We start from the raw sequence: 26,578 nt of genomic DNA, 5'->3' as shown, positions 1-26,578 counted from the left end.
CGATGTCCTCATCTGAAAAAACAGAGAGATGGTCAGGTGCAGTGGCTCATGTCTGTAATTCCAATACTTTGGGAGGCCAGGGCGAGCGGATCACTTGAGGTCAGGAGTTTGAGACCAGCCTGGCCAACATGGCGAAACCCCATCTCTACCAAAAGTACAAAAAAATTAGCTAGGTGTCGTGGCATGTGCCTGTAATTCTAGCTACTTGGAAAGCTGAGGCAAGAAAATCGCTTGAACCCGGGAGGTGGAGGTTACAGTGAGCCAAGATTGCGCCCCTGTACTCCAGCCTGGGTGACAGAGTAAGACTCCATCTAATAAAAAATGGAATAAAATTTAAAAAGAGAGATAACAGTATCAAATGCATTGATTGCTTGTGAAGATTAAACGAGCCAATAGCAGTAAAGAACAGCCTGCCAAGCGCTCATTTCCCTGTGAAAACAGGGCTTGCTTTTTCTTTTGTTTTTCTTTGCAGGGTGTGAGTGGGGAGAGTGGAACAACTACCCCCATTCTCCCACTTGGTGAATCTGTCAGTCAAAGGGTCCCCACCCAGGGTCAAGAGGTGAGCCTATGACCTGACTCAGCCAGTAAGGGTCCTCTCTAGAACATTAGCATCTGGAGAAGGCAACTGCATATGCAGAAAACAGAGCTGATTCACCTGGCCATAAGTGGCTGGAAGGGATTACCTTTTAGTCACTAGTTCCTGATTTCTGGATCCCCAGAGTTGCTTCAGTTTCTCTTCTTCAGGTAGCCTTGTTTTCAACATTTCCTTTAACTATCAGCTGGCTCTGCCATATATTTAAAGGAAGTGATGATTGGAGCTGCTTATATTCAAAGAAAGCTTGCTGGTATAAACACCAGTATTGTGCCCAGCAAAGGCCAAGTCCTCAGTAAGCGGTCACTTTTGTCACTTGTTCATTCAATACATTTTTGCTGAGTACTATATATATATATATATCTCATATATATATCATATATATATCTCATGTCTATATCTCGTGTATAGATCTCGTGTATATCTATATCTCGTGTATACATATATCGTATATATATCATGTGTGTGTATATATATCGTGTATATATATATGCCAAACCAATAGGAATACAGAAATGAACAAAACAACTTCTCTATCGTTAAAGCATTTACTCTCTAGTTAGGGGTAAAGAAAGGCTAAGACACAGAGTGCCATCTGTAAAGAAGTCTCCTCCATTTCTTCTTCTTGACTTGAAAGTCCTCTTGGCAAGAAGTTAGCAAATGCAAATCAGAGAGCATGAGTAGGGGGCTGGGTGTGGTGGCTCATGCCTGCAATCCCAGCACTTTGGGAGGGCCAGGTAGGTGGATTGCCTGAGGTCAGGAGTTCAAGACCAGCCTGGCCAGTATGGGGAAACCCCATCTCTATGAACAATACAAAAATTAGCCCAGTGTGGTGGCACACACCTGTAATCCCAGCTACTCGGGAGGCTGAGGCAGGAGAATCACTTGAACCCAGCACAATCTTCGTTCACTGCACTCCAGCCTGGGCAACAAAGCGAGACTCCATCTCAAAAAAAAAAGGAGCGAGCATGAGTAGGAGAGCAGGAGAGCTGCGATGGAGAGGAAGGGCGGTTGGGCAAGCAAGGCTAGGTCGGCATTGACAGATGCTCCCCTGGACCAAGCTTCAGTCAGGCTCCTTTGAGCCCTCTTTTCTACCGGGCCTCTACCTTGCTGCTCCCTTCCCCTCCCCTCCACTCCCATCCTGCTGTCTTGGCTTATCCAGCCCAGTTTTAGCAAAGAACGCTGATAAGTCAGTGTACTGACAATCCCTCACCCTTGATACCCAATCAAGTTTGTTATCTCCACCTTTGATTTCTAAGTCCTTGGCCTGTCTTGAGCAAGAATCTCCCCGCCCTAAGTCTCCTGTTAAGTAATTTTCCATCCACTGACCAACCCCACACTGTGCTCCTTGATTCTAAATCCCCACTTGTCCCTATATTTTAAGTTGAGCCCAATCTGTCTCCCCTATTGCAATACCCCATATTGTAATAATCTTAAGCAAAGTTTTCCTTACTTTTCTAACAAGTGTCAATAATTTTTTTCTTAATGCCATGTAGTCTTGAGAAAGTTGCAATTGAAGGGGCTCAGGACATGCCAGCCCAAAATATGGCTCCCTGGCATAAGGATTGTTTGGTACTTGTTATTTTGAGAAGCTGCAGATACAACAGTAGCTCCAAAAAGTTGTCCTTTTAGAAATGTACATCAGTAAAGGAAATATTCTTTTGTCCTTTTTAAAAAAAATTTTTTTTTAAGAGATGGGATTTTGCTATGTTGCCCAAGCTGGTCTCAAACTCCTGGGCTCTAGCAATCCTCCCACCTTAGCCTCTAACATTGTTAGGATTACAAGTGTGAGTCACCATCCACAGCTGGGAAATGCCCCTCTGTAAGGGTCTCTCCCTCTCTGCACCAGGGACAGAAAGAAAATTAAGTCACTAGAGACTCAAAATAAATAAAGAAGGTGTTGACCTAAATCTGCATAACCAACCTCACATTTGTATAAGGTGCTTTTTCTGGCCCTCTGGTTTTAACTGGGTTACATCTTTTTTTCTTTGTTTCAGGGAATAATGGTATTTAAGCCTGAAGTCTGAACAACCCTTATTTTATTTTATTTTATTTTGAGACAGAGTCTTGCTCTGTCACCCAGGAGGCTGGAGTGCAGTGGCGCAGTCTTGGCTCACGGCAACCTCTGCCTCCCGAGCTCAAGTGGTTCTCCTGCCTCAACCTCCCAAGTAACTGGGATTACAGGCATGCACCATCACACCTGCCTAATTTTTATATTTTTAGTAGAGATGGGGTTTCTCCATGTCAGCCAGGCTAGTCTAGAACTCTTGGCCTCAAGTGATTCACTCACCTCAGTCTCCCAAAGTGCTGGGATTACAGGTGTGAGCCACCACGCCTGGCCTCAACTACTCTTTTCAGATCTATACTAGAGATTTACTCATTTCTCTGTATTTTCACCCATATTTACAGAGGGCATACATATTATTAAACTTCTGTTCATTTTTCTCTTGTTAGTCTGTCCTTTGTTATAGCAGGTCTCAGTTAAGAACTCATGAAAAGTAAAGAAAAAATTATTTTTCCTCCTCTGTGTAAGCTTGCCTTTAGCCTCAATCATCAGTACATTCTTTCTTTCTTTTTTTTCTTTTTTCCAGAGAGACAAGAGCTCACTATACTGCCCAGGCTGGTCCCGAACTCCTGTCCTCAAGCAATCCTCCCCGTTCAGCCTCCCAAAGTGCTGAGATTACAGGCATGAACCACCACACCTAGTTAGTGCCTTCTTTTTCTTCCTTCCCTTTCCTCTTCCCCTTTTTCCCCTTTCCTTTCCAGCTGGGCTATTCCAGACTTAGGCTGATCTCTATCAATTATCTTAATTATTGGAGAGATGCAGTTAATTCCTGTCTGGATGTGGCCTCTAGCTTCCTTTGCTACAGATTCCAAATTCTCTCTTCATGGCCAGCAGAGCAAATGTATCTGCTACTGTCTTCCACTGAAGGATGAGGTAATCATAGCTACTCTCAAGCAACTGGGAGGATTAAAAAGATAATGTATGTAAAACTGCTTTGTATATGGCACCGTGTTACATAAATATATGTTTAAAACAAAAGAAAAAGAAAGAGGGCTTAGTGTTGAAATTGTTGAAGTGCTCTGACTAAAGTTCTAAAAGAGGAAATTATCCACCCAGACACAGCCGTGGTAGCCTGGTAGGCCAGGGTCAGCTGCTGCAGCTGTGAGCAATTTACCCATGTCATTATCTGGTTTCCATCTCCCTCCATTTAAAGCTGCTAAAATAGCCAGATGGCAACTAAAGGAGTTGAGAAAGGTAACTTATGTGAGTAAAGAAGTGTGTTCAGGCCCTTTGCAGTGGCTCACACCTATAATCCCGGCACTTTGGGAGGCCAAGGCTGGAGAATCGCTTGAGCCCAGGAGTTCAAGACCAACCTGGGCAACTTGGCAACAACCTCCCTCTCTACGAAAGATAGACAAATTAGCCAGGTATGGTGGTGAGCACTGGTAGTCCTGGCTACTCAGGAGCTGAGGTGGGAGGACCAATTTAGCCTGGGAGGTCACGGCTGCAGTGAGCCATGATCATGTCACTGCACTCCAGCCTGTCAACAGAGCAAGACCCTGTTTCAAAAAAAGAAAAGAGGCCAGGTACAGGGGCTCATGCCTGTAATCCCAACACTTTGGGAAGCCAAGGCGGGAGGATCACCTGAGGTCGGGAGTTCGAGACCAGCCTGACCAAAATGGACAAATCCCGTCTCTACTAAAAATACAAAATTAGCCAGGTGCAGTGGCACATGCCTGTAATCCCAGCTACTTGGGAGGCTGAGGCAGGAGAATTGTTTGAACCTGGGAGGCGGAGGTTGTGGTAAGCCGAGATCACACCATTGCACTCCAGACTGGGCAACAAGAGCAAAACTCCATCTCAAAAAAAAAAAAAAAAGTGTGTTCATCCCATTTCCTGTTTGCAAAGGTTACCCAAAAATCTCAAGGTCCCTGGTCATTGTTTGGGGAAAGAGAATCTTATAGATTTCACAGGTTAATAATTTTTATAGTTTAAATATCTGCCAGGCTGTGTTGGCTGATTCAGCTGATGCAATAGAAGTTGAGAATTTTTTCTAGTGGGGCCTGCAGTTAGCATCTCATCTTCTTTAGTGGTTAAGAGTGCAGGCTCTGAAGCCAGATTGTCTTGATTTGAATCTTGAATCTACCACTCAGTAGCTCTCATCTTCAGCATGTTACTTCTTTTTTTTTTTTTTTTTGAGACAAGTCTTATTCTTTCATACAGGCTGGAGTGCAGTGGCATGATCTCAGCTCACTGCAACCTCTGCCTCCTTGGTTCCAGCAATTCTCCTGCCTCAGCCTCCCAAGTAGCTGGGACTACCGGCGCATGCCACCATGCCCAGCTAATTTTTGTATTTTTAGTAGAGACAGGATTTCACTATGTTGCTTAAGCTGGTCTTGAACTCCTGACCTCAAGTGATCCGCCTGCCTCAGCCTTCCAAAGTGCTGGGATTACAGTCCTGAGCCACCATGCCCAGCCGTCAGCATGTTACTTTACTTCATCTAAAAAATGAGAATGATTATGATACCTAACTCTCAGAGTTACTGAGGGAAATACATACGTGAATAGAGTTCTTAGAATAGTGGCTGGGATATAGTAAGAGCTCTATACATTTCAGCTATTATTTAGAGTAGATCAGATTAGGTACAAGAGCTAGCATTTGAAGGCCATAAGAGGTAGATGCTGTGTTAAAAGCTTTTGCCAACTGCAATCACTTAATTCTCCCAACAATTCTGTGCAGGAAAGAGTTACCATAGCAGCCCTGATACAGAAGGGCCAGCTTATGTGGCTGGTCCATGGCTAGCATCTGGGAACTTGGCTTTTGGAAGGTTCCCAAGTCACTAACTGATAAGGACCTTGCCCACCTGGCACACTGAATTGTGTTGTATCGGCCTGCCTAGACTGTTTGTACAAACAGTGTGATTATGGAGAATACTTGCTTTCCTTCTGAGAGCCTGGAATGCTGCTGGTTGTGGCTGGCTGAGCAAGCAGAGTGTACCTATGAGAAAAGCCCTCAGTAAAAATCTTTGGCTCTGCACCTCAGCATGGTATTAGGGCTCAGAAATGGATACCCCAAAATATGGCACTTTGATATGCTGAACTGCAGAAAAAGCTACGATGTCTCTGACCTTCTCCTCTGCTTCTGTCCCTCAATCCTCTGTGTCCCCCAAAGCACTGAATAAAGTTCTCTGAAGTTCCTCACCTGCCTAAGTCTGGATCTTCCAAAGAAGAAAACAATTTACCTCTGGTTCCTTCCCTGAGTTTTCATTAACTGAACTCATATGACAGGAAGAAAGACTTAAGTCTGTCGACAAACCTGTTCAGAGTTTTGTCACAAACCATGGTCTGCTCTGCTGACCCAATGGACTTTGTAGCAGGCCATTATATATTCTTCAAGCCCATTTAATCCTCCTAAAAATCATTGACACTTCCCCATCCCCCTTTCCTCTAAGAAGTGGGAGACATAGCATCTGTACCGCATTGGGATATTAGGTAATCACTCTGGTTCTCCCCGTGTACACACTAATACATTGGTTTGCCTTTTCTCCAATTGATCTGTCTTTTGTGAGTTGATTTTTCAGCCAACCTTCAGATGGGAAAGGAAATGTTTTCCCTTGGCCCCTACAAGGGCTCCCCTGGGCGAAGATATTGCACACGTGTTATAGATAACTGCATTTATAACTGTGTGAAAAGATACTGCATTTCACGGGTAGAGGAGGGAGTCCCTTCAAGAAGGAAGAACATAGGAACCTGTGCCTGGATTTCTCCACAATCCACCCGATGTGCCCTTGTCTCTTGCTGACCCTGCTGTGTATCATTTCACTGTAATAAATCTTAGCCACGAATACAACTACGCGTTGAAACCTTCTAGTACACACTGAACATGTGGATGCTCATAGGTCTCTGAAAAAACAAACTCTCAAAGGTCTATCATGTAACTCGAATTTTATAGTTTCAAAATCCAAGGAATGGGAAAGTTATGAGATGCAGACATGGCCACTTAGTAGGTGAAAAAGCTGCATCTAAATCCAGACTGTCTCCTTCCAAAGACTGTGCTCATTCCATTGTGCCAGGCAGCCATACGCAGTCACATACGTCCCAGACCAAGGCAAGCTTCTTTCCAAGACACAACACCTAGTAGCTACAGGGTAGCTCTGCAACTTGAGAAAATCTCTTAAAGGATTTGAAGCCCAGATTTCTTCACTGTAAATCTGCAATAATAATACTAATGCCACAAAATTGCTGTGAGGATTTAATAAGTACAACATACAAAGCATATGTGTGAAGCACACACACATTAAATATACAATATATTAAGATCTATAAAGTAGCCTAATGCCTTTATAGATGGTACCCACCCATAAATTAAAAAGCTAGATAAATATGTATAGATGTGGTCAATATATAGACATTTGTATAAACATGTACATATACATGCACATATATATATATCCACACAAATACACATGCATGTTAATTATTCATCTAACAATTTCTGCCTTGAGTAAAGCGCACCAGTCACCACTCATAGATGAAGCTAGTTAGGATTTTATATGTGAACCTGATTTTTACACTTACTGGTTTCAAAATAGGGAACCACTTTTATCCAGAAACCTTCTGCTCAAAGCCTAAAGGCTGACTTTCCTTAATGTTTAACCTATGAAATTAATTATTAGCCAGACAATTAAAAGCTTTGCTCAAGACACTAACTGGTACTTACCATGAGCTCTAACATACACAGGTATGGTGGGCACATTTTCATAACTCCAAGTTGCAACCTGTGACCTAGCAATGAATTACTGTGCTGGGAAACTGAAACTCCCTCAGAAACCCCAGTTTCTATGCAGAATATTCAGTCCTCCTACAACCATGGAAAGCATACTTCTGTGGTTAATATTTTTTATTGGCTGGGCGCTATGGCTCACGCCTGTAATCCCAGCACTTTGGGAGGCCAAGGCGGATCACCTGAGGTCAGGAGTTAGAGACCTGCCTGACTGACATGGTGAACCCCTCTCTCTACTAAAAATACAAACCCTCCACCTCCAGGGTTCAAGAGATTCTCACTGCCTCAGCCTCCCAAGTAGTTGGGATTACAGGCATCTGCCACCACTCTCAGCTAATCTTTGTTTCTTCAGTAGAGACGGGGTTTGGCATGTTGGCCAGCTCGCTGAGCCACCACGCCCAGCCTCATCTGACTTTTTCTCTGCAGAGCAAAGATATGAAATAACCAACTGTAACCCAAACCTACCACTTTTCACGGGGGAAAACCCCAGTCATCCCACTCAACTCCAAGGTCACACTTACTCGTAGTAATATCCATTTGGACATTACTACCTGAGTGGCCTAAGACAAGTGATTTATCCTATTGGTGCCTTCACCTCCTGATTTGTAAAATGGAGATAATAAGAATGTTGGCCCTATAGTATTGTACATCTAAACATTTGTTAAGAAGGTAGCTCTCAGGCCAGGCATGGTGGCTCATGCCTATAATCCCAGCACTTTGAGAGACTGGGGCAGGTGGATTACTTGAGTCAGGAGTTCGAGACCCACCTAGCCAACACGGTGAAATCCTGTTTCTACTAAAAATACAAAAACCAGCTGGGTGTGGTGGTATGCAGCTACTCAGGAGGCTGAGGCAGGAGAATCCCTTGAAACTGGGAAGGGGAGGTGGCAGTGAGCCAAGATCTGCCACTGCATGATCAGAGTAACTCTGTCTCAAAAAATAATAATAATAATAAAAGAAGGTAGCTCTCATATTAATGTTCTTACCACAATACATTTTTTTAAAAAAAGAGTGTCTACCTCGTAGAGTTTATTTATTAGTAAGTTAATAAGGGTAAAAAGGGGCCAGGCACGGTGGCTCAAGCCTGTAATCCCAGCACTTTGGGAGGCCGAGACAGGCGGATCACGAGGTCAGGAGATCGAGACCATCCTGGCTAACATGGTGAAACCCCGTCTCTATTAAAAAAATACAAAAAACTAGCCGGGCGACGTGGCAGCCGCCTGTAGTCCCAGCTACTCGGGAGGCTGAGGCAGGAGAATGGCATGAACCCGGGAGGCGGAGCTTGCAGTGAGCTGAGATCCGGCCACTGCACTCCAGCCTGGGCGGCAGAGCGAGACTCCGTCTCAAAAAAAAAAAAAAAAAAAAAAAATAAGGGTAAAAAGGATAAGCACAGTGCCTGGCACATAGTATAAAATAAATAAATAAATAAATAAAATAGCACATCTTCTACTGTTCTCTAATTGCTTCTATAACCATGTCGTAGTCCTGACAATACTATGACCTGTTTAAGGTCATGGATCACACCAGCACTGTGCTTCCCTGTCCATCTTCCTTTCCTCAGTGAACTGAAACCAGAGCTAGACATGTTAGGCCACCAACAGACAGCTGTGAGTCCAACTGTGGCAGAACTGCACAGAAGAAAGCAGCCTGGAATACAGTGTCACTCACTCTAAGCAATGCCTCTACATCCACGGCTTCCAAAATATTTGACTCCAATGCAGAGTAACAAATAATTTTAGACTGTAACTCAATATACACCTGCATATGCCCCTATGTTTTATAGCATATATCTAAATGAAATAAAAGTATTGTAAAACAATACTTACTCTTTTTTTTTTTTTTTTTTTTGAGATGAAGTCTTGCTCTGCCACCAAGGCTGGAGTGCAGTGGCACAATCTCGGCTCACTGAAACCTCCACCTCCCGGGTTCAAGTGAAGTGATTCTCTTGCCTCGGCCTCCTGAGTAGCTGGGACTACAGGCACACGCCACCACGCCAAGCTAATTTTTTGTATTTTTGGTAGAGATGGGGTTTCACCCTGTTGGCCAGGCTGGTCTTGAACTCCTGACCTCAGGTGATCCGCCCACCTCAGCCTCCCAAAGTGCTGGGATTACATAAAATCTTAAAATATTACTCTAACTTTCCCTCTGCCTTTCTGTGTAAAAACAGGTCATAAAGAAAATATCTGACCTACTTTGTTAACTGTAGGTCATAAGACTCCCATTTCAAGCTGGGTATGGTGGCTCACACTTATAATCCCAGCATTTTGGAAGGCTGAGGCGGATGGATCACCTGAGGTGAAGAGTTCAAGACCAGCCTGGCCAACATGGTGAAACCCCATCTCTACTAAAAAATACAAAAATTAGCCAGGTGTTGTGGTATATGTCTGTAATCCCAGCTACTCGGGAGGCTAAGGCAGGAACATCACTTGAACTCAGGAGGTGGAGGTTGTAGTGAGCCAAGATCATGCCACTGCACTCCAACCTGGGTGACAAAGAGCGCCTCGATCTCAGAAAAAAAAAAAAAAAAAGACTCCCATTCCAGAAAGGATCCTGCCTTACACCCAGAAAGAATGAATGCTGCAGAGAGGCCAAAAAGAATCTATACAGACAGGCCTTGCTGGGCTTCTCTACTCAGTCTATTAACTTTAGATCATACCCTTTTTGTCCAATCATATTTCTACATAACTGTCCATACTTTGTTGAAGATAAGCATAACAATGGACAATTTTCCCTATATCTCTGGGTTTTCATTCTGAAGTCTTCTATACATGTTAATATATTTATATGCCTTTTCTCCTATTAATCTGCTTCTTGGGCCCAGCATGGTGGTTCATGCCTCTAATCCCAGCTCTTTGGGAGGCCAAAGCGGGTGGATCACTTGAGGCCAGGAGTTAGAGACCAGCCTGCCCAATATGACAAATCCCTCCCTTAAAAATGCAAAAATTAATGCTCCTGTAATCCCACTGTAATTCCAGCTACTTGAGAAGCTGAGGCATGAGAATCGCTTGAACCCGGGAGGCGGAGATTGCAGTGAGCCGAGATGGTGCCTCTGCAGTCCAGCCTGGGCAATGGAAGGAGACTCTGTCTTAAACAAAACAAAACAAATCTGCCTCTTGTCAGTGATTTTCAGCAAACCTTCAGAGGGCAAAGGGGAAAGTGTTCTCTTGGTCCTTACATGTATAACCTATGCACATCCTTTTGTATACTTCAAATCATCTCTAGATTACTTACAATACCCAATACAATGTAAACACTCTGTAAGTAGTTATTATATTGTACTGTTTAGGGAATAATGATGAAAAAAATGTCTATGTGGGTGTAGTTCAGACACAAGTTTTTTCCAAAGATTTTAAATTCATGGTTGGTTAAATACACAGACGCAGAACCCACAGATACAAAGGGCTGACTGTAAAACACTTCTTAACCAGTAACTTACATTGCATCGTTGTGATTCAGCCCTAAAAGGAAAGTGACACTTTTTTTTTTTTTTTTGAGACGGAGGAAAGTGACACTTTTATGAAGGCTCTTTGGATTAACTCTTCACTGTGGCAACTTACATCATGGTTCAGGAAATGTTTATTCTCCTCTAACAACCAACCTTCTGGGAGGCATCTACTTCCCAACTCCATATTATACTTGACTTCATGACTTGCTTTAGTCAGTTAGATATAGAGTTGTGATGTTACATTACATCCAAGCAGCAGCTTTTGGAGGCGCTATAAGAACCTGCCTGCCCTCTTTAGCATCTGCAACCATCTGTTGAAAACAACACATCACAGACAGTGGATATTCCTCTAGTCTGTGTCCCAGAATGGAAAGGCGTGGAACACAGACCTGAACTTGACCCCTAGCTTGGAGACAAGCTGAACATAAGCAGAGGTGCAGTTGACTTACAGATTCATGAGTGAGAAATAAGTACTTGTTGTAAGACACAAGATTTGGGGCTGCTTGTTACTGCAGCAAAAGCTGCCTAATACACTCACCATGCTGGATGATGCCATGCTCCATAAGCCGGTGGCAAAGTTGCTCTGCCTCTTTCCTTGTGGTGGCCTCACCTTCCTGAACCAGCCAGTCCAGGAATTCAGATGCCATGAAGGTACGCTCATACTTGACCCCTTCCTCCTCCCTGGGCTGCAGGAGTGTGTTTTCAGGGCTCATCAGCCTGGGAAGAAAAAAAAGGGAAAAGAAAAATAAACCTGTACAAAAGGAAAACAGCTCATTTGAAATCATAGACTTCTGTGAAGTACCACAGCAAAGTTGTCAGACAGATGCAGCTGTCAGGTGCCACCACACATGTAATTTCTTTTTTTCTTTTTTTTTGAGACAGAGTTTCGCTCTTGTTGCCCAGGCTGGAGTGCAATGGCTTGATCTCGGCTCACTGCAACCTCTACCTTCCAGGTTCAAGCGATTCTCCTGCCTTGGCCTCCCAAGTAGCTAGGATTACAGGCATGTGTCACCACACCCAGTTAATTTTGTATTTTTAGTAGTGACAGGTTTTCTCCATGTTGGTCAGGCTGGTCTTGAACTCCCAACCTCAGGTGATCCACCTGCCTTGGCCTCCCAAAGTGCTGGGATTACAGGCATGAGTCACTACGCCCAGCCTACCATACATGTAATTTCTAAGAGGAAGATCTGCTTCAAAAGCAACCAAGATGCTTTTATTTTATCCTAGTAATTTGAAAACAAAAAAAAAGTTGGAAATGCAATCCAAAATTCTATGATTAGCAGACTGCATTCAAGTTAGCAATCTTGAAAAGAAGTTATAATTTCATGTTCTACTCTACCATTCTGAAAAGGCTAGTATTTCTTTCCTAATTGCATTGTTTCACTTCTGTGCTAAGAAGACTAATGCTGTGAACTGAGGGTTTTGTGTCCTCACTAAATTTTTTTTTTTTTTTTTTTTTGAGACAGAGTTTCACTCTTGTTGCCCAGGCTGGAGTACAATGGTGCGATCTTGGCTCACTGCAACCTCCACCTCCTGAGTTCAAGCAATTCTCCTGCCTTGGCCTCCAGAGTAGCTGGGATTACAGGCACATGCCACCACACTCGACGAATTTTTGTATTTTTAGTAGAGATGGGGTTTCACCATAATGTCTAGGCTGGTCTCGAACTCCTGATCTCATGATCCTGCCGTCTTGGCCTTCCAAAGTGCCAAGATTACCAGCATGAGCCACCATGCCCAGCCGTCCCTGCTAATTACATATTGTGAATCTCTAGTCTCTAATGTGATGATATTTGCAGGTGGCGCATTTGGGAGGTAGTTAGGTTATGATGCTGGAGCCCTCGTTATGGCATTACTGCCCTTATAAAAAGAGACAAAAGGGAGCTTGCTCTCTTTCTTTCTCTCTGCTCTTGCCATGTGAGGACATAGCCAGAAGACAGCCATCTGCAAACCAAGAAGCAGGATCAAACCAAGAAGCAGCCACCTGCAAACCAAGAAGCAGGTGTCACTGGATCTGCTGGCACCTTGATCTTGGACCTCCCAAACAAATGTTTGTTGTTTAAGCTACTCAGCCTATGGTATATTTTGTTACAGTAGCCTGAACTAAGACGACTACATAAGTGACTCTTGAAATCCTCTGATAGCTTGCTTCTCACACCTATCTTCCCAGGCATTCCTCAACTCCTCTGGATCCATTTTCACATCTCCAAAATAGCTCCAACTGGGCCTATAAGTGTTCTCCTATGCATCCATATATGATGCAATGTAACGCAAATGTCAGTCCTTATTCTGGTTGACATTAATACCAGTATATGGGGCCAGGAATGGTGGCTCACACCTGTAATCCCAGTACCTTGGGAAGCCGAGGTGGGTGGATCGCTTGAGGTCAGGAGTTTGAGATTAGCCTGGCTTGGCGAAACCCCGTCTCTACTAAAAATACGAAAAAATTAGCCAGACACATTGGCACATGCCCGTAGTACCAGCTACTCAGGAGGCTGAGGCAGGAGAGTTGCTTGAACCCAGGAGGCAGAGGTTGCAGTGAGACAAGTTCGCACCACTGCACTCCAGCCTGAGTGACAGAGCGAGACTCCCTCTAAAAAACAAAAAAAACAATAGAAGGTACTGACCACTGCCCTCGGCTAGGGGGACATCAATCACACTCTACTGGTTTCTGACCTGCCCTCTGCTCCTGCCTTTTACTCCGCTACCCTTGTTGGCCTCTCTGCATCTCCCTGGACTTTAAAGGCTGGAATTCCTTGAGATTCAGTCCCTACATACCTCTTTTCTCACTCCATAGTCTCTCTGGTGAGCTCCTCCATGTCCCTGTCTTCAATTACCATCCACGTTCCAAAGATTCCCAAATTTATATTCCCAGACCAGGCCTATACTCCCAACCCTACAGCTTTGCATCCACATAGATTTCTCAAAGCCACCTCAAAATCAACAAGCCCAAACTGAGCTCACATTCTTCCTTCCAAATCTGGTCCTGTGCCAGTCAGTGCTTACACTGTTCAGCCAGAAAATGAGACATTGTCCTTGGCCCCTCCCTCTTCCTCACCCCCTGCCCAGTCATCAGTATGAACTGTGAACTTGAACTCCTAAATCTCATATATGTCTAAGCCTTCCCATCTCAGGCATTGCCAATACCTTAGTCTAAAATACTAATACTTTTAACCTAGACAACTACAGTGTTTTCTTAATTGACTATACTATGCATCCACTCTTATTCTCAACCCAACTTTGGACACCTAAGTCTAGACATAACTATTAAATTATCTTTTAAAAATTCAAACCTGATAATGTCCTTCCCCTGTTGAAAATACACTTCAATAGCTTCTCATTGCTTTTAGGATAAAGACCAAAATTCTTCATATGGCCTATAAAGTATGCGGGATCCTGCGCTCTTTCAGTTCCTCAAACATACCATGCCCCATCTACCACTGGCCTTTGAATTTGTCATCCCCATGGCTAGAATGCTCTCCCTCTCTTCTCCTCACCACTCCCTCCTGTGCCTACTTGACTCCTTGTTTTGCATCTCAGTTATGATCCGGTCTCAATTAGACCATCTCATTGCTCCCTGTACAGTTTCTGTGATTATCAGATTAAAGATAGGTCAATTACAGGCTCCAAGAAGGTTGAGTCCACTCTTGTCCATAAAACTTTGGGGATTTTTGGTTTTGTTTTGTTTGAGACAGAGTCTTGCTCTGTTACCCAGGCTGGAGTGCAGTGGCGCAATCTCAGCTCACTGCAACCTCTACCTCCCAAGTTCAGGTGATTCTCCTGCCTCAGCCTCCCAAGTAGCTGGAACTACAGGCATGCACCACCATGTCCAGCTAATTTATTTATTTATTTATTTATTTTGTATTTTTAGTAGAGATGGGTTTTCACCATGTTGGCCATGCTGGTCTCAAACTCCTGACCTCAAGAGATCTGCTGGCCTCGGCCTCTCAAATTGCTGGGATTACAGGTGTGAGCTACCACACCTGGCCCAAAAAACTTTGTTAAATTAAAATTGAACCATATAAAATGCCACGGTCATTGTGCCATGTTCCTCCATAAAATTATTCCTGATGTGTTCCTGATTACAGGCATGTGCCACCAAGCCCGGCTAATTTTTGTATTTTTAGTAGAGATGGGGTTTCATCATGTTGGCCAGGCTGGTCTTGAACTCCTGACCTCAGGTGATCTGCCAGCCTCAGCCTTCCAACGTGCTGGGAGCCACTTTTCTTTCATTCAACCTTGTTTTTCTCAAGAGTATAATGGTATCCTCACCCAGCTTTTGTGAAAATCATATGAGTGTGAATGAAACAACTTTGTAATAAAAAATAATGTACAGTATACACAAAGTGTTATGCTATGTAAGTAATCATTGTACCTACATTGGGGCAAGATGAATTTCTGCCTTCATAGCTATGAACTCATGAAAACGGAGATTCCTTTAAGGTCCCTTCTCTCTTCCTAGAATGATTAGAGTTCTATCTGAAATCCATGGAAGGGGCTCAGGATTAGAAATTAGATGCCTGGGACCCAAACATAGCTCTGCTACAAACTAGTCATGTAACTTCTCACTGTCTCCCAAACTCATATTAAATGAGGAAGGTAATACCTGTTCCACTTGCTTCACTAAATTGTTATCAACAAAAATCTTGGGGGCAAGTGAAGTTCTAAGTATATGAATGTATACTTTTTTTTTGTTTTTTTTTTAAGAGAAAGTCTCGCCCTGTCACCCAGACTGGAATGCAGTGGCATAATCTCAGCTCACTGCAACCTCTGACTCGCAGGTTCAAGCAATTCTCCTGCCTCAGCCTCCTGAGTAGCTGGGATTATAGGCGTGTGCCACCATGCCTAATTTTTGTATCTTTAGTGGAAACGAGGTTTCACCATGTTAGCTAGGCTGGTCTTGAACTTCTGACCTTGTAATCTGCCCACCTCAGCCTCCCAAAGTGTTGGGATTACAGGTGTGAGCCACTGTGCCTGGCCCATGAACGTATACCCTTATTAAGAGTTTAAGAGTATACAAGGTATAAGCATCTAATAGAACTCATTAAAGACCTTCTCGGCGGGGCGCGGTGGCTCAAGCCTGTAATCCCAGCACTTTGGGAGGCCGAGACGGGTGGATCACGAGGTCAGGAGATCGAGACCATCCTGGCTAACACGGTGAAACCCCGTCTCTACTAAAAATACAAAAAACTAGCCGGGCGAGGTGGCGGGCGCCTGTAGTCCCAGCTGCTCCGGAGGCTGAGGCAGGAGAATGGTGTAAGCCCGGGAGGCGGAGCTTGCAGTGAGCTGAGATCAGGCCACTGCACTCCAGCCTGGGAGACAGAGCCAGACTCCGTCTCAAAAAAAAAAAAAAAAAAGACCTTCTCATTCAGCATGTAACAGAAGTCACTTAAAAATCTTATGTAGAGGCCAAGCACCGATGCTCACGCCTGTAATCCCAGCATTTTGGGAGGCCAAGGAGGGCGGATCACTTAAGGTTATGAGTTTAAGACCAGTCTGGCCAACACAGTGAAACCCCATCTCTACTAAAAATACAAAAATTGGCTGGGTGTGGTGGTGCATGCCTATAATCCCAGCTACTGTGGTAGAAGGCTGAGGCAGGAGAATCTCTTGAACCTGGGAGGCAGAGGTTGCACTGAACCGAGATCACACCACTGTACTCCAGCCTGGGGCACAGAGCAAGACTCCGTTTCAAAAAAAAAAAAAATCTTATTTAGATCTTTTCCCAAATCAAACCTCTTCTGCACTTTAATCCATGCTTACAAATAGCCAACAGGTGGTCAGGTGCAGTGGCTCACGCCTGTAATCCCAGCACTTTGGGAGGCCGAGGCGGGCAGATCACAAGGTCAGGAGATCGAGACCATCCTGGCTAACACGGTGAAACCCCATCTCTACTAAAAATACAAAAATTAGCCAGGCATGGCAGCGTGCACCTGTAGTCCCAGCTGCTGGGGAGGCTGAGGCAGGAGAATGGCGTGAACCCGGGAGGCGGAGCTTGCAGTGAGCCGAGATCACACCACTGCACTCCAGCCTGGGCAACAGAGCGAGACTCCATCTCAAAAAAAGAAAAAAAAAAAAAGAAATAGCCAACAGGCTTATCTCCCAAAGTTAGTAACAGTTGAGTTGGTATAAGCAATATGAATTTTATTTAATATAATAATGGACAACCCCTTCTTGGAAGGTGGTAAGAACAACTGTCACATGTATGTCAACACAAGTGAAAGAAACATAAAAACACTCTCTAGGAAAATGTATGCAAAGATGGACACGGTAGTTCTTCATGTGTCTTCCAGTGTGACTTCATTGCTTCTCCTACCCAGAGGCGGAGTCCATTTCAATTTCCCTTGAACTTGGGCTAGCTTTGTGACTTGCTCAGACCAATGGGACGCAGTGAAAGTGAGGTTCTTCTTTTTTTTGTTTTGTTTTGTTTTGTTTTTGAGACAGAGTCTCACTATGTCGCCCAGGCTGGAGTGCAGGGACGCAATCTTGGCTCACTGCAACCTCTGCCTCCCAGGATCAAGCTATTCTCCTGCCTCAGCCTCCTGAGCAGCTGGGATTACAGGTGTGCACCACCACACCCAGCTAATTTTTGTATTTTTAGTAGAGACAGGGTTTCACCATGTTGGTCAGGCTGGTCTCGAACTCCTGACCTCTGTGAATGTGCCCAGATGAAAATAATAGAGGAACCACCATGCAAACCATAGAATCAAAAGAAATAATACATCATGGTTGTTTTAGACTGCTAAATACTTAGTATGATTTGTTTTGTAGGAATAGATGGCTGGAACACATTCGTATGAATAAGTGGTGGCAAAAATATGTGAAACCACACACACTGAGGCATGTTACATAGCTCAGAAAGTCGCAACAGAATGACAGATGAACACTGAAGTTCCAGGGAATAAACTGCATAGAATAAAGCCACATGGAATGATGACAAGAATCTAGAAAAGAAAATAGAGGCCGGGCGCGGTGGCTCATGTCTGTAATCCCAGCCCTTTGGGAGGCCAAGGCAGGCAAATCACTTGAGGTCAGGAGTTCAAGACCACCCTGGCCAACATGGTGAAACTCCGTCTCTACTAAAAATACAAAAATTAGCCAGGCGTGGTGGCACATGCCTATAATTCTAGCTATGTGAGAGGCTGAGGCAGGAGCATCACTTGAACCCAGGAGGCAGAGGTTGCAGTGAGCCAAGATCACACCATTGCACTCCAGCCCGGGCAACAGGGCAAGACTCTGTCTCAAAAAAAAAAAAAAAAAAAAAAATGGAAGGACCCATGTGCATGCCCAGGCAAGAAATACTACCATTCCTTCATTTCTTTTGACCCCCAATAAGGTGTCTTGGAGGACAAAATGGAAGAAAAACTAGCGTCCTCAGTTTTCTGGTTTTAGATATCACTTTCTCTAAGAAATCTCCAATTCCTGCAAATACGGACCATGTACCATTTCTAAGGTCCCTCTCAAAGCCCTAGGGGAATTACCTGCTCACTTGATTAGAAGCTTTTTGAGACCAGAGAACCTGTCCATGTGGTTCACAGTTTTTTCCTAGCACAGTAGGTTTTCAGAAAGCTGAGTGAATACATTAAACTTAATTATAAGGATTCTCCTGCTATACATCATTATCCAAGTATATACTAAAAACAACCCCAAGCTGGGTGCAGTTGCTCACTCCCACCTTTATCCCAGCACTTTGGGAGGCTGAGGCAGGAAGATCCCTTGAGCCCAGGAGTTCGAAGTTGCCATGAGCTATGATTGTGCCATTGCACTCCAGCCTGGATGGAGCAAGACCCTGTCTCTGGTCAGGCAAGGTGGATCATACCTGTAATCCCAGCACTTTGGGGGACCAAGACGGGTGGATCACCTGAGGTCAGGAGTTCAAGATCAGCCTGACCAACAGGGTGAAACCCCATCTCTACCAAAAATATGAAAAAATTATCTGGGTGTGGTGGTGGGTGCCTATAATCCTGGCTAAGGTTGAGGCAGGAGAATCACTTGAACCCAGGAGGTGGAGGTTACAGTGAGCTGAGGTGGTGACATTGCACTCCAGCCTGAGCGACAGAATGAGACTCCATCTCAAAAAAAAAAAAAAAAAAAAGACCCTGTCTCTTTAAATAAAAAGGAGACCTGTGTGGAGATAATCAAGAGAGTTCGGCACTATTGATAGTCTCCATTTAAGATATAAACACAGACTCCCAACCTTTATCCCTCTGGCCTTTATCCCTGTTTCGGACCACCCTGTCCCTCCCAGCTCAGTGATTTTCCTTTCAGGCAATGGGGAGGGCGAGCGGATGGGGTCAACTTGTGTCATTTCTTGTAACTAGAAACATGACCTGCCAGCCGTCTAGAGCTCCTACTAAGTATCTGGTGGCCTCTGGACAAGTGACTGGTTAGCTGCTTCTGCCAGTGTGAGCTTTAGGATGGAGGCCGGCTGGCATGCCTGCCTGGATCGGGTCAACCTGCCATTTACAACATGCTCCACCAGCCTTACCGCTTCCTTATTTCACTTCCCCTTATAATCAACTAATGTCCCCATCCAGGTTCTTATTTTGAAGACCAAGCCTTTCGTGGGATTTTATTTTAGGATTAATATGTAGTCACAATGTTAAAGCAAGTATTTGACTTACTACTTGTGATTATCTTCTGCTATATGACAAGCTTGGTGGCTTAAAATAACCACCATTTAATTATATCTTAGTACTGTATGCATCGTCTGGGGTTCACCTGGGCAGTTCCTCTATGACTCTAGCTTGGGATCACTCACAGTTGCATGCCGATGATGGCCAGAACTGGATAGTTGGCTCTGTGGTGCCTCTCAAAATAGCCTCTCTCCAGTAAGGAAGTCTGGACGCGGTGATGCGGGGCTCAAGAAAGAGGAAGCAGAGGCTGCCAGAATGACTTCTTCTCTTTCTTCTCCCCCCCTTCTCCCACCCCCTCCCCTTCCTTCTTCTTCAAGCTTTACTCAGATATAATTCACACACCATACAATTAACCTATTTAACACATACAATTCAGTGGTTTTTAACATATACCTCATGACTTATACAAAAATTATGTTGGCAGGGTGCAGTGGCCCATACCTGTAATCCCAGCACTTTGGGAGGCCAAGGTGGGTAGATCACCTGAGGTCGAGAGTTCAAGACCAACCTGACCACCATGGAGAAACCCCATCTCTACCAAAAATACAAAATTAGCTGGGCGTGGTGGTGCATGCCTGTAATCCCAGCTACTTGGGAGGCTGAGGCAGGAGAATTGCTTGAACTCGGGGGGTGGAGGTCGCGGTGAGCTGAGATTACACTACTGCACTCCAGCCAGGGCAACAAGAGCGAAACTGTCTCAAAAAAAAAAAGAAAGAAAAAAATTATGTCAAAATGGATTATAGAACTAAACATAAGAGCTAAAATTATAAAACTCCTATGTTTGAAAGAAGACATAAGTAGCAAATTTCCATAGGCTTGGGTTAGGCATAGCTCCTTAGACACGATGCCAAAAGCACAAGCAATATAACAGAGAAATAGACAAATTGGACTATTTCAAAATTAAAAACTTTTGTGCTACAAATAATACCATCAAGAACAGAATGGGAGAAAATATTTGCAAATTCTATGTCTAATAACAGATTTGCTTCCAGAACATAATAAGTCTTAAAATTGAATTGTAGAGTCTGGGTGCAGTGGCTCATGCCTGTAATCCCAGCACTTTGGGAGGCTGAGGTGGTTAGATCACCAGAAATTGGGAGTTCAAGACCATCCTGGCCAACATAGCAAATCCCTGTCTCTACTAAAAATACGAAATTAGCCAAGTGTGGTGGCAGGCACCTGTAATCCTAGCTACTCAAGAGGCTAAGGCAGGAGAATCACTTGAACCCAGGAGACGGAGGTTGCAGTAAGCCAAGATTGTGCCACTGCACTCCAGTCTGGGCAACAGAGCAAGACTGTCTCAAAACACACACACACACACACGCACACACACACACACAACAATATTTGCCTGCTGCAAGCACTCACCAGGTTTTGCTTGTGCATGTGAACTGATTTCCACCTTTCCTGGATCTATATCTGACTCAGATTTCCCAGATGCATATTAACCCAGAGGGAAGGCAGCACTACAATAGAAGGAACTACTACATTTAAGGGCCAGTACAAGAATAGAAATAAGCTGATAGCGATCTCCTTGTACATTGGGAAAAAAAATTCAAAAGAGCTGAGGAGGCCCTATGTAACCTGGAAATAGATGGGAATGATGTACAGAAGCAAAAGCCAGGGAGGGAGGTGAAATGGCCTGTGGGGCTTAGGTCAAAAAGATGCTTCAGAATTTAGAAAGAGAGCTTTAAAAAACAAGTCATGCGTTAATACGATCAATTATTTTTAAAAGCAAAACAGATTGGGCATGGTGGCTCACACCTTAATCCCAGCAGTTCGGGAGGCCAAGGTGGGAGGATCACTTGAGCCCAGGAATTTGAGACCAACCTGGGCAATATGGCAAAATCCCATCTCTACAAAAAACACCAAAAAATTAGTTGGGTGTAGTGGCCCATGCCTGTAGTCTTAGCTACTCGGCAGGCTGAGGTGGGAGCATCATTTGAGCCCAGGAGTTTGAGGATGCAGTGAGCTGTGATTGCACCACTGTCCTCCAGTCTGGGCAACAGAGTGAGACCTTGTTTCAAAAAAAAAAAAAAAAAAAAGTTAAAAATCATTCACCCAAATATTAAAACCTTTACCTCAGTCAGGCAAGGTGGCTCACACCTGTAATCGCAGCACTTTGGAAGGCTGAAGTGGGTGGATCATTCGAGGTCAGGAGTTTGACACCAGCCTGGCCAACATGGTGAAACTCCGTCTCTAATAAAAATACAAAAATTAGTCAGGTGGTAGTGGGGCACACCTGTAATCCCAGCTACTTGGGAGTCTGAGGCAGGAGAATCACTGAAACCCAGGAGGCGGAGGTTGAGGTGAGCCAAGATGGCACCACTGCACTCCAGTCTAGGCGATAGAGTGAGACCCTGTCTCAAAAGAAAACAAACAAACAACAACAACAACAAACTGTTATTTCTGGGGTAAGTCATGAATGAGTTTTCTTTTCTTCTTCTTTTTTTTTTGTTTTTTGAGACGGAGTCTCACTCTGTTGCCCAGGCTGGAGTGCAGTGGCAGAATCTCGGCTCACTGCAAGCTCTGCCTTCCGGGTTCACGCCATTCTCCTGCCTCAGCCTCCCGAGTAGCTGGGACTACAGGCGCCCGCCACCACACCCCGGCTAATTTTTTATATTTTTAATAGAGACGAGGTTTCACTGTGTTAGCCAGGATGGTCTCGATCTCCCGACCTTGTGATCCGCCCGCCTTGGCCTCCCAAAGTGCTGGGATTACAGGCGTGAGCCACTGCACCTGGCCTCTTCTTAATAAAGTTCTCCTGACTGGGTGCGGTGGCTCACACCTGTAATCCCAGCACTTTGAGAGGCCGGGGCAGGTGGATCACCTGAAGTTGGGAGTTCAAGACCAGCCTGATCAACATGGAGAAACCTCGTCTCTACTAAAAATACAAAATTAGCCAGTGTGGCGGTGCATGCCTGCAATCCCAGCTACTTGGGAGGCTGAGCCAGGAGAACTGCTTGAACCTGGGAGGTGGAGGTTGTGGTGAGCCAAGATCGCACCATTGCACTCCGGCCTGGGCAACAAGAGCGAAATTGTCTCAAAAAAAAAAAAAAAATAGAGTTCTCTATTACTCAAGTTCTCCCCCAAAGAAAATGTACTACGTTTATAACCGGAAAAAAATGTTATCAATCGAGAAATTAAATTAGGTTTCAATTTAGATTTAGCCAGATGACTCATTCCTGACAAAACTCTTGTATTAATACTCAATATAATAAATTTGTTTCCAATGTCTAATTATGTACTTAAATGTATGCTTCCAACAGTTTTGAAAGTATAACACTGATTTGTGTGATTAGCAATGTTGGTACTCAGAAAACAATACCCCCAAATGAAGGCCTCAGAAACAAAAGTGTTTCTCTGACCTTCTCTAGTCGTCCTGTGTCTCAGTCCCATTCTCCCCCGAGGCTAGCCATAGAAACTATAATCTCTCTTCCCCAAGGCACATCATAGAAACCAGTACCCCTTTTCCCAAAACCAGCCACAAAATGTAAAAATATCACTCTAACTTTCCCTCTGCCTCTCTGTGTGAAAACAGGCAATAAAGAAGCTATCTGGCCAGGTGCAGTGACTCACACCTGTAATCCCAACACTTTGGGAGGCCAAGGTGGGTGGATCGCTTGAGGTCAGGAGCTCAACCAGCCTGGCCAACATGGTGAAACTCCATCTCTACTAAAAACACAAAAAATTAGCCGGGCATGGTGGTGGGCACCTGTAATCTCAGCTGCTCCAGAGGTTGAGGCAGGAGAATTACTTGAACCGGAGAGGTGGAGGTTGCAGTGAGCCAAGATTGTGCCACTGTATTCCAACCTGGGTGACACAGCGAGACTCTGTCAAAAAAAAAAAAAAAAAGAAGCTATCTGACCTATCTTGTTTGACTGTAGGTCATAAGATTCCCATTCCAGAGAGGGTCTTACCCCACACACAGAAGGAATGCATGCTCAGAGAGGCCAGGAAGAATCTAGATAGACAGGCTTTACTGGGTTGCCCCATTGAGTCTATTAACTATAGATCATACCCTTTTTGTCCAATCATATTTCTTTCTTTCTTTTTTTTTTCACAGTGTCTTGCTCTGTCACCCAGGCTGGAGTGCAGTGGCACGATCTTGGCTCACTGCAACCTCCACCTCCTGGGTTCAAGAGATTAAGTGATTCTTGTGCCTCAGCCTCCCAAGTAGCTAGGATTATAGGCGTGTGCCACCATGCCCAGCTAATTTTTGTATTTTCAGTAGAGATAGGGTTTCACCATGTTGACCAGACTGGTCTCAAACTCCTAACCTCAAGTGATCCACCTGCCTTGGCCTCCCAAAGTGCTGAGATTGCAGGCGTGAGCCACCATGCCCAGCCTCCAGTCATATTTCTACACAGTTGTCCATAATTTCTTGAATCTAAGCATAAAAATGGACAATTTCCCATGTATCTTTGGGTCTTCATTTTAAAGGTTTCTATGTCACATAAAACTATGAATAAATGTATATGCCTTTTCTCCCTTGGCCCCAACAGCAAGAAAGGGAAAGTTTTCCCTTGGCCTTGACAGCAAGAAAGTATTAATTAGGGAGAAATGCTCACATGAGCATTGATATTTCTAAGGATTATGCTATTGTCTATAGAGCACATGCTACATTGCTAAATTGATGCAATTTTCATAATAATTTGGTTTAGAATGAATAAAAGGCTGCTCAGTTAATATTTATGAGTAAAAATACTACATATTGGAAAAGGTGAGGAACAGGGGAAGAAACACCACTTTATAGTCTGGCAACGAGGATCTTCTACCCTCCTTCACCAACCTTCATATCAGACACTGAATAGAACATACTCAGTCTCACCTTGGTTCCTTGCTCATGGTGTTCTCTCACTTCTTCCCACTTTCCCTTCCCTGAAGAAATTGAAACTACACATACTTGCAGGGACAGGGATGAAGCTGGAAGCCATCATCCTCAGCAAACTAACATAGGAACACAAAACCAAACCCGCATGTTCTCACTCATCAGTGGGAGCTGAACAATGAGAACACATGGACACGGCTAGCGGGGGAACAACACACACTGGGACCAGTTGGGGGGTGCAGTGCCTGCAGGGCTTAATACCTAGGTGCCAGCAAACCACTATGTCACATTATTACCTATGTAACAAACCTGCACGTTCTGCACATGTATCTCAGAACTTTAGGGGCTCCTTGTACGGTAATATAGGTTGTTCACTGTACAAGGGAACCTAGCTTCAGGGGCTGAAATCCAACTCCAGGCCCTCATGACCAGGCCTGTGTCCTGTGTGGAGGTGAGGGGCTGCACCAACCGGACAGAAAGAGCAGAAGAGGCCTGACTGTCATTCACATAAAGTGTCAGTGGAGATAGTGGGACTATGTTAAATGGTCAGATTAAGCCTTAAGGTCTCTGTGAACGTATCCCAACTAAGGAGCAATCCACACAGGTCTTGCCATCTCTCTGAATTTCCTCTCTTTTTTTAAAAAAGAAATTCTTTGACTTCCTTTTTTTGACAGAGTTTTACTCTGTCACCCAGGCTGGCGTGCAGTGTTGCGGATCTCAGTTCACTGCAACCTCTGCCTCCTGGGTTCAAGCAATTCTCTTGCCTCAGTCTCCCCAGTAGCTGGGATTATAGGTGTGCGCCTCCATGCCCAGGTAATTTTTGCTTTTTGGTAGACAGGGTCTCACCATGTTGCCCAGGCTTGTCTCAAACTCCTGACTCAGGTGATCCACCCATCTCAGCCTCTCAAAGTGCTAGGATTACAGGTGTGAGCCACAGCACTCGGCCTGAATTTCCTCTCAATTTTTATGTACTATTTTTATCCCTCCAGTGAAACTAGAACTTTCTGAAGAACAGGCACCATGCCTTAAATGTTTTTATTTCTTAGAAAACTGAGCCCAGGGAGGAGGTATACATCAGGTGTTCAATAAATATCTTCTAATCAACTGACTAAAAACTAAGTTAATACCATAAGCAACAGTAATGGAGGGTGTTGTTTTTGGAAATAAAATCCCTTCCTCTTTGCTTGTTATTTCAAATTAGCTGAAAGAAAGATGAGAACTTTTTAGTGTTAGTTTTATGCTCTGAAGAGACTGATATTCTGGAAAGTAGTAATTTTCACATTCCCCATGGGTTTTAGTGTTGTATGAAACAGCCATTTTCAGAATCTGAATCAGCTTTAGATAGAAGCCAAGTGTGGATTCTCAGTCCATGGCCATCCTAAAAGGCTACATTCAACTATGGCTTCATCACCACAAAATTATATAAGAAGGAGAGAAACCAAGTGCTTGTACCCTCAATTCAAAACAGTTCAAACCTCGGTGAGCCTTTTCAAACAAATATCAAGGGAAGCTGGGTTCTAAAACCTATTATAAAGCTCATTTGACAGGAATGGTTATTATTTATTTTGAATGCTTTCATAATTATTAGAAAACAGAAGAAACTGCTAACAAAACAGAGAAAGAAAGGAGGAGTAAATAAAGATATTTAGGAGAGGTAAGATGAAGTGATGAAGGAAAACTGAGGACAATCTGGGAAAATTGATGTGTGCGTGTGTGTGTGTGCATGTGTGTGTGTGTGTATATATATATTTTTTAGATAGTGTCTAACCCTGTCACCCAAGCTGAAGTGCAGTGGTGTGACCATACCTCACGGCAGCCTTGACTTTCCAGGCTCAAGCAATCCTACCACCTCAGCCTCCCAAAGTGCTGGAGTTATAGGTATAAGCTACTTCACCATGCCAAATATATTTAAAAGATATAAGAAACATGGCTGGGTGCTGTCGCTCATGCCTGTAATCCCAGCACTTTGGGAGGCTGAGGTGGGCAGATCTCTTGAGGCCAGGAGTTGGAGACCAGCCTGGCAAACATGGTAAAACCCCATCTCAACTAAAAATACAAAAACAATTACCTGGACATAGTGGTGCATGCCTGTAATCCAAGCTACTCGGGAGGCTGAGGCAGGAGAATCGCTTGAACGGGAGGCGGAGATTGCAGTGAGCCAAGATTGTACCACTGCACTCCAGCCTGGGTGACAGAGCGAGACTCCATCTCGGAAAAAAAAAAAAAGAAAAAGAAAAAAGAAAAAATTAGCAGAGTGTGGGTGATGCACACCTGTAATCCCAGATACTC

The 26,578-nt window shown here is 44.2% G+C and overlaps 1 protein-coding gene across 1 annotated transcript in view; it reads right to left on the bottom strand.

Annotated features, from left to right (window-relative positions):
- The window catches only part of DEPTOR (DEP domain containing MTOR interacting protein), a 188,568-nt gene that overhangs the window by 84,006 nt on the left and 77,984 nt on the right, over positions 1 to 26,578 (bottom strand). Inside the window, exon 4 of the mRNA XM_033202533.1 lies at positions 11,364 to 11,542. Coding sequence (XP_033058424.1) covers positions 11,364 to 11,542 — 179 coding nt within the window. The remainder of the gene's footprint in view (positions 1 to 11,363; positions 11,543 to 26,578) is intronic.

Source organism: Trachypithecus francoisi, unplaced genomic scaffold (genome assembly GCF_009764315.1).
Source record: "Trachypithecus francoisi isolate TF-2019V2 unplaced genomic scaffold, Tfra_2.0 Lachesis_group7, whole genome shotgun sequence".
NCBI lineage: Eukaryota > Metazoa > Chordata > Mammalia > Primates > Cercopithecidae > Trachypithecus > Trachypithecus francoisi.
This window is presented reverse-complemented; position numbering and strand designations above follow the sequence as displayed.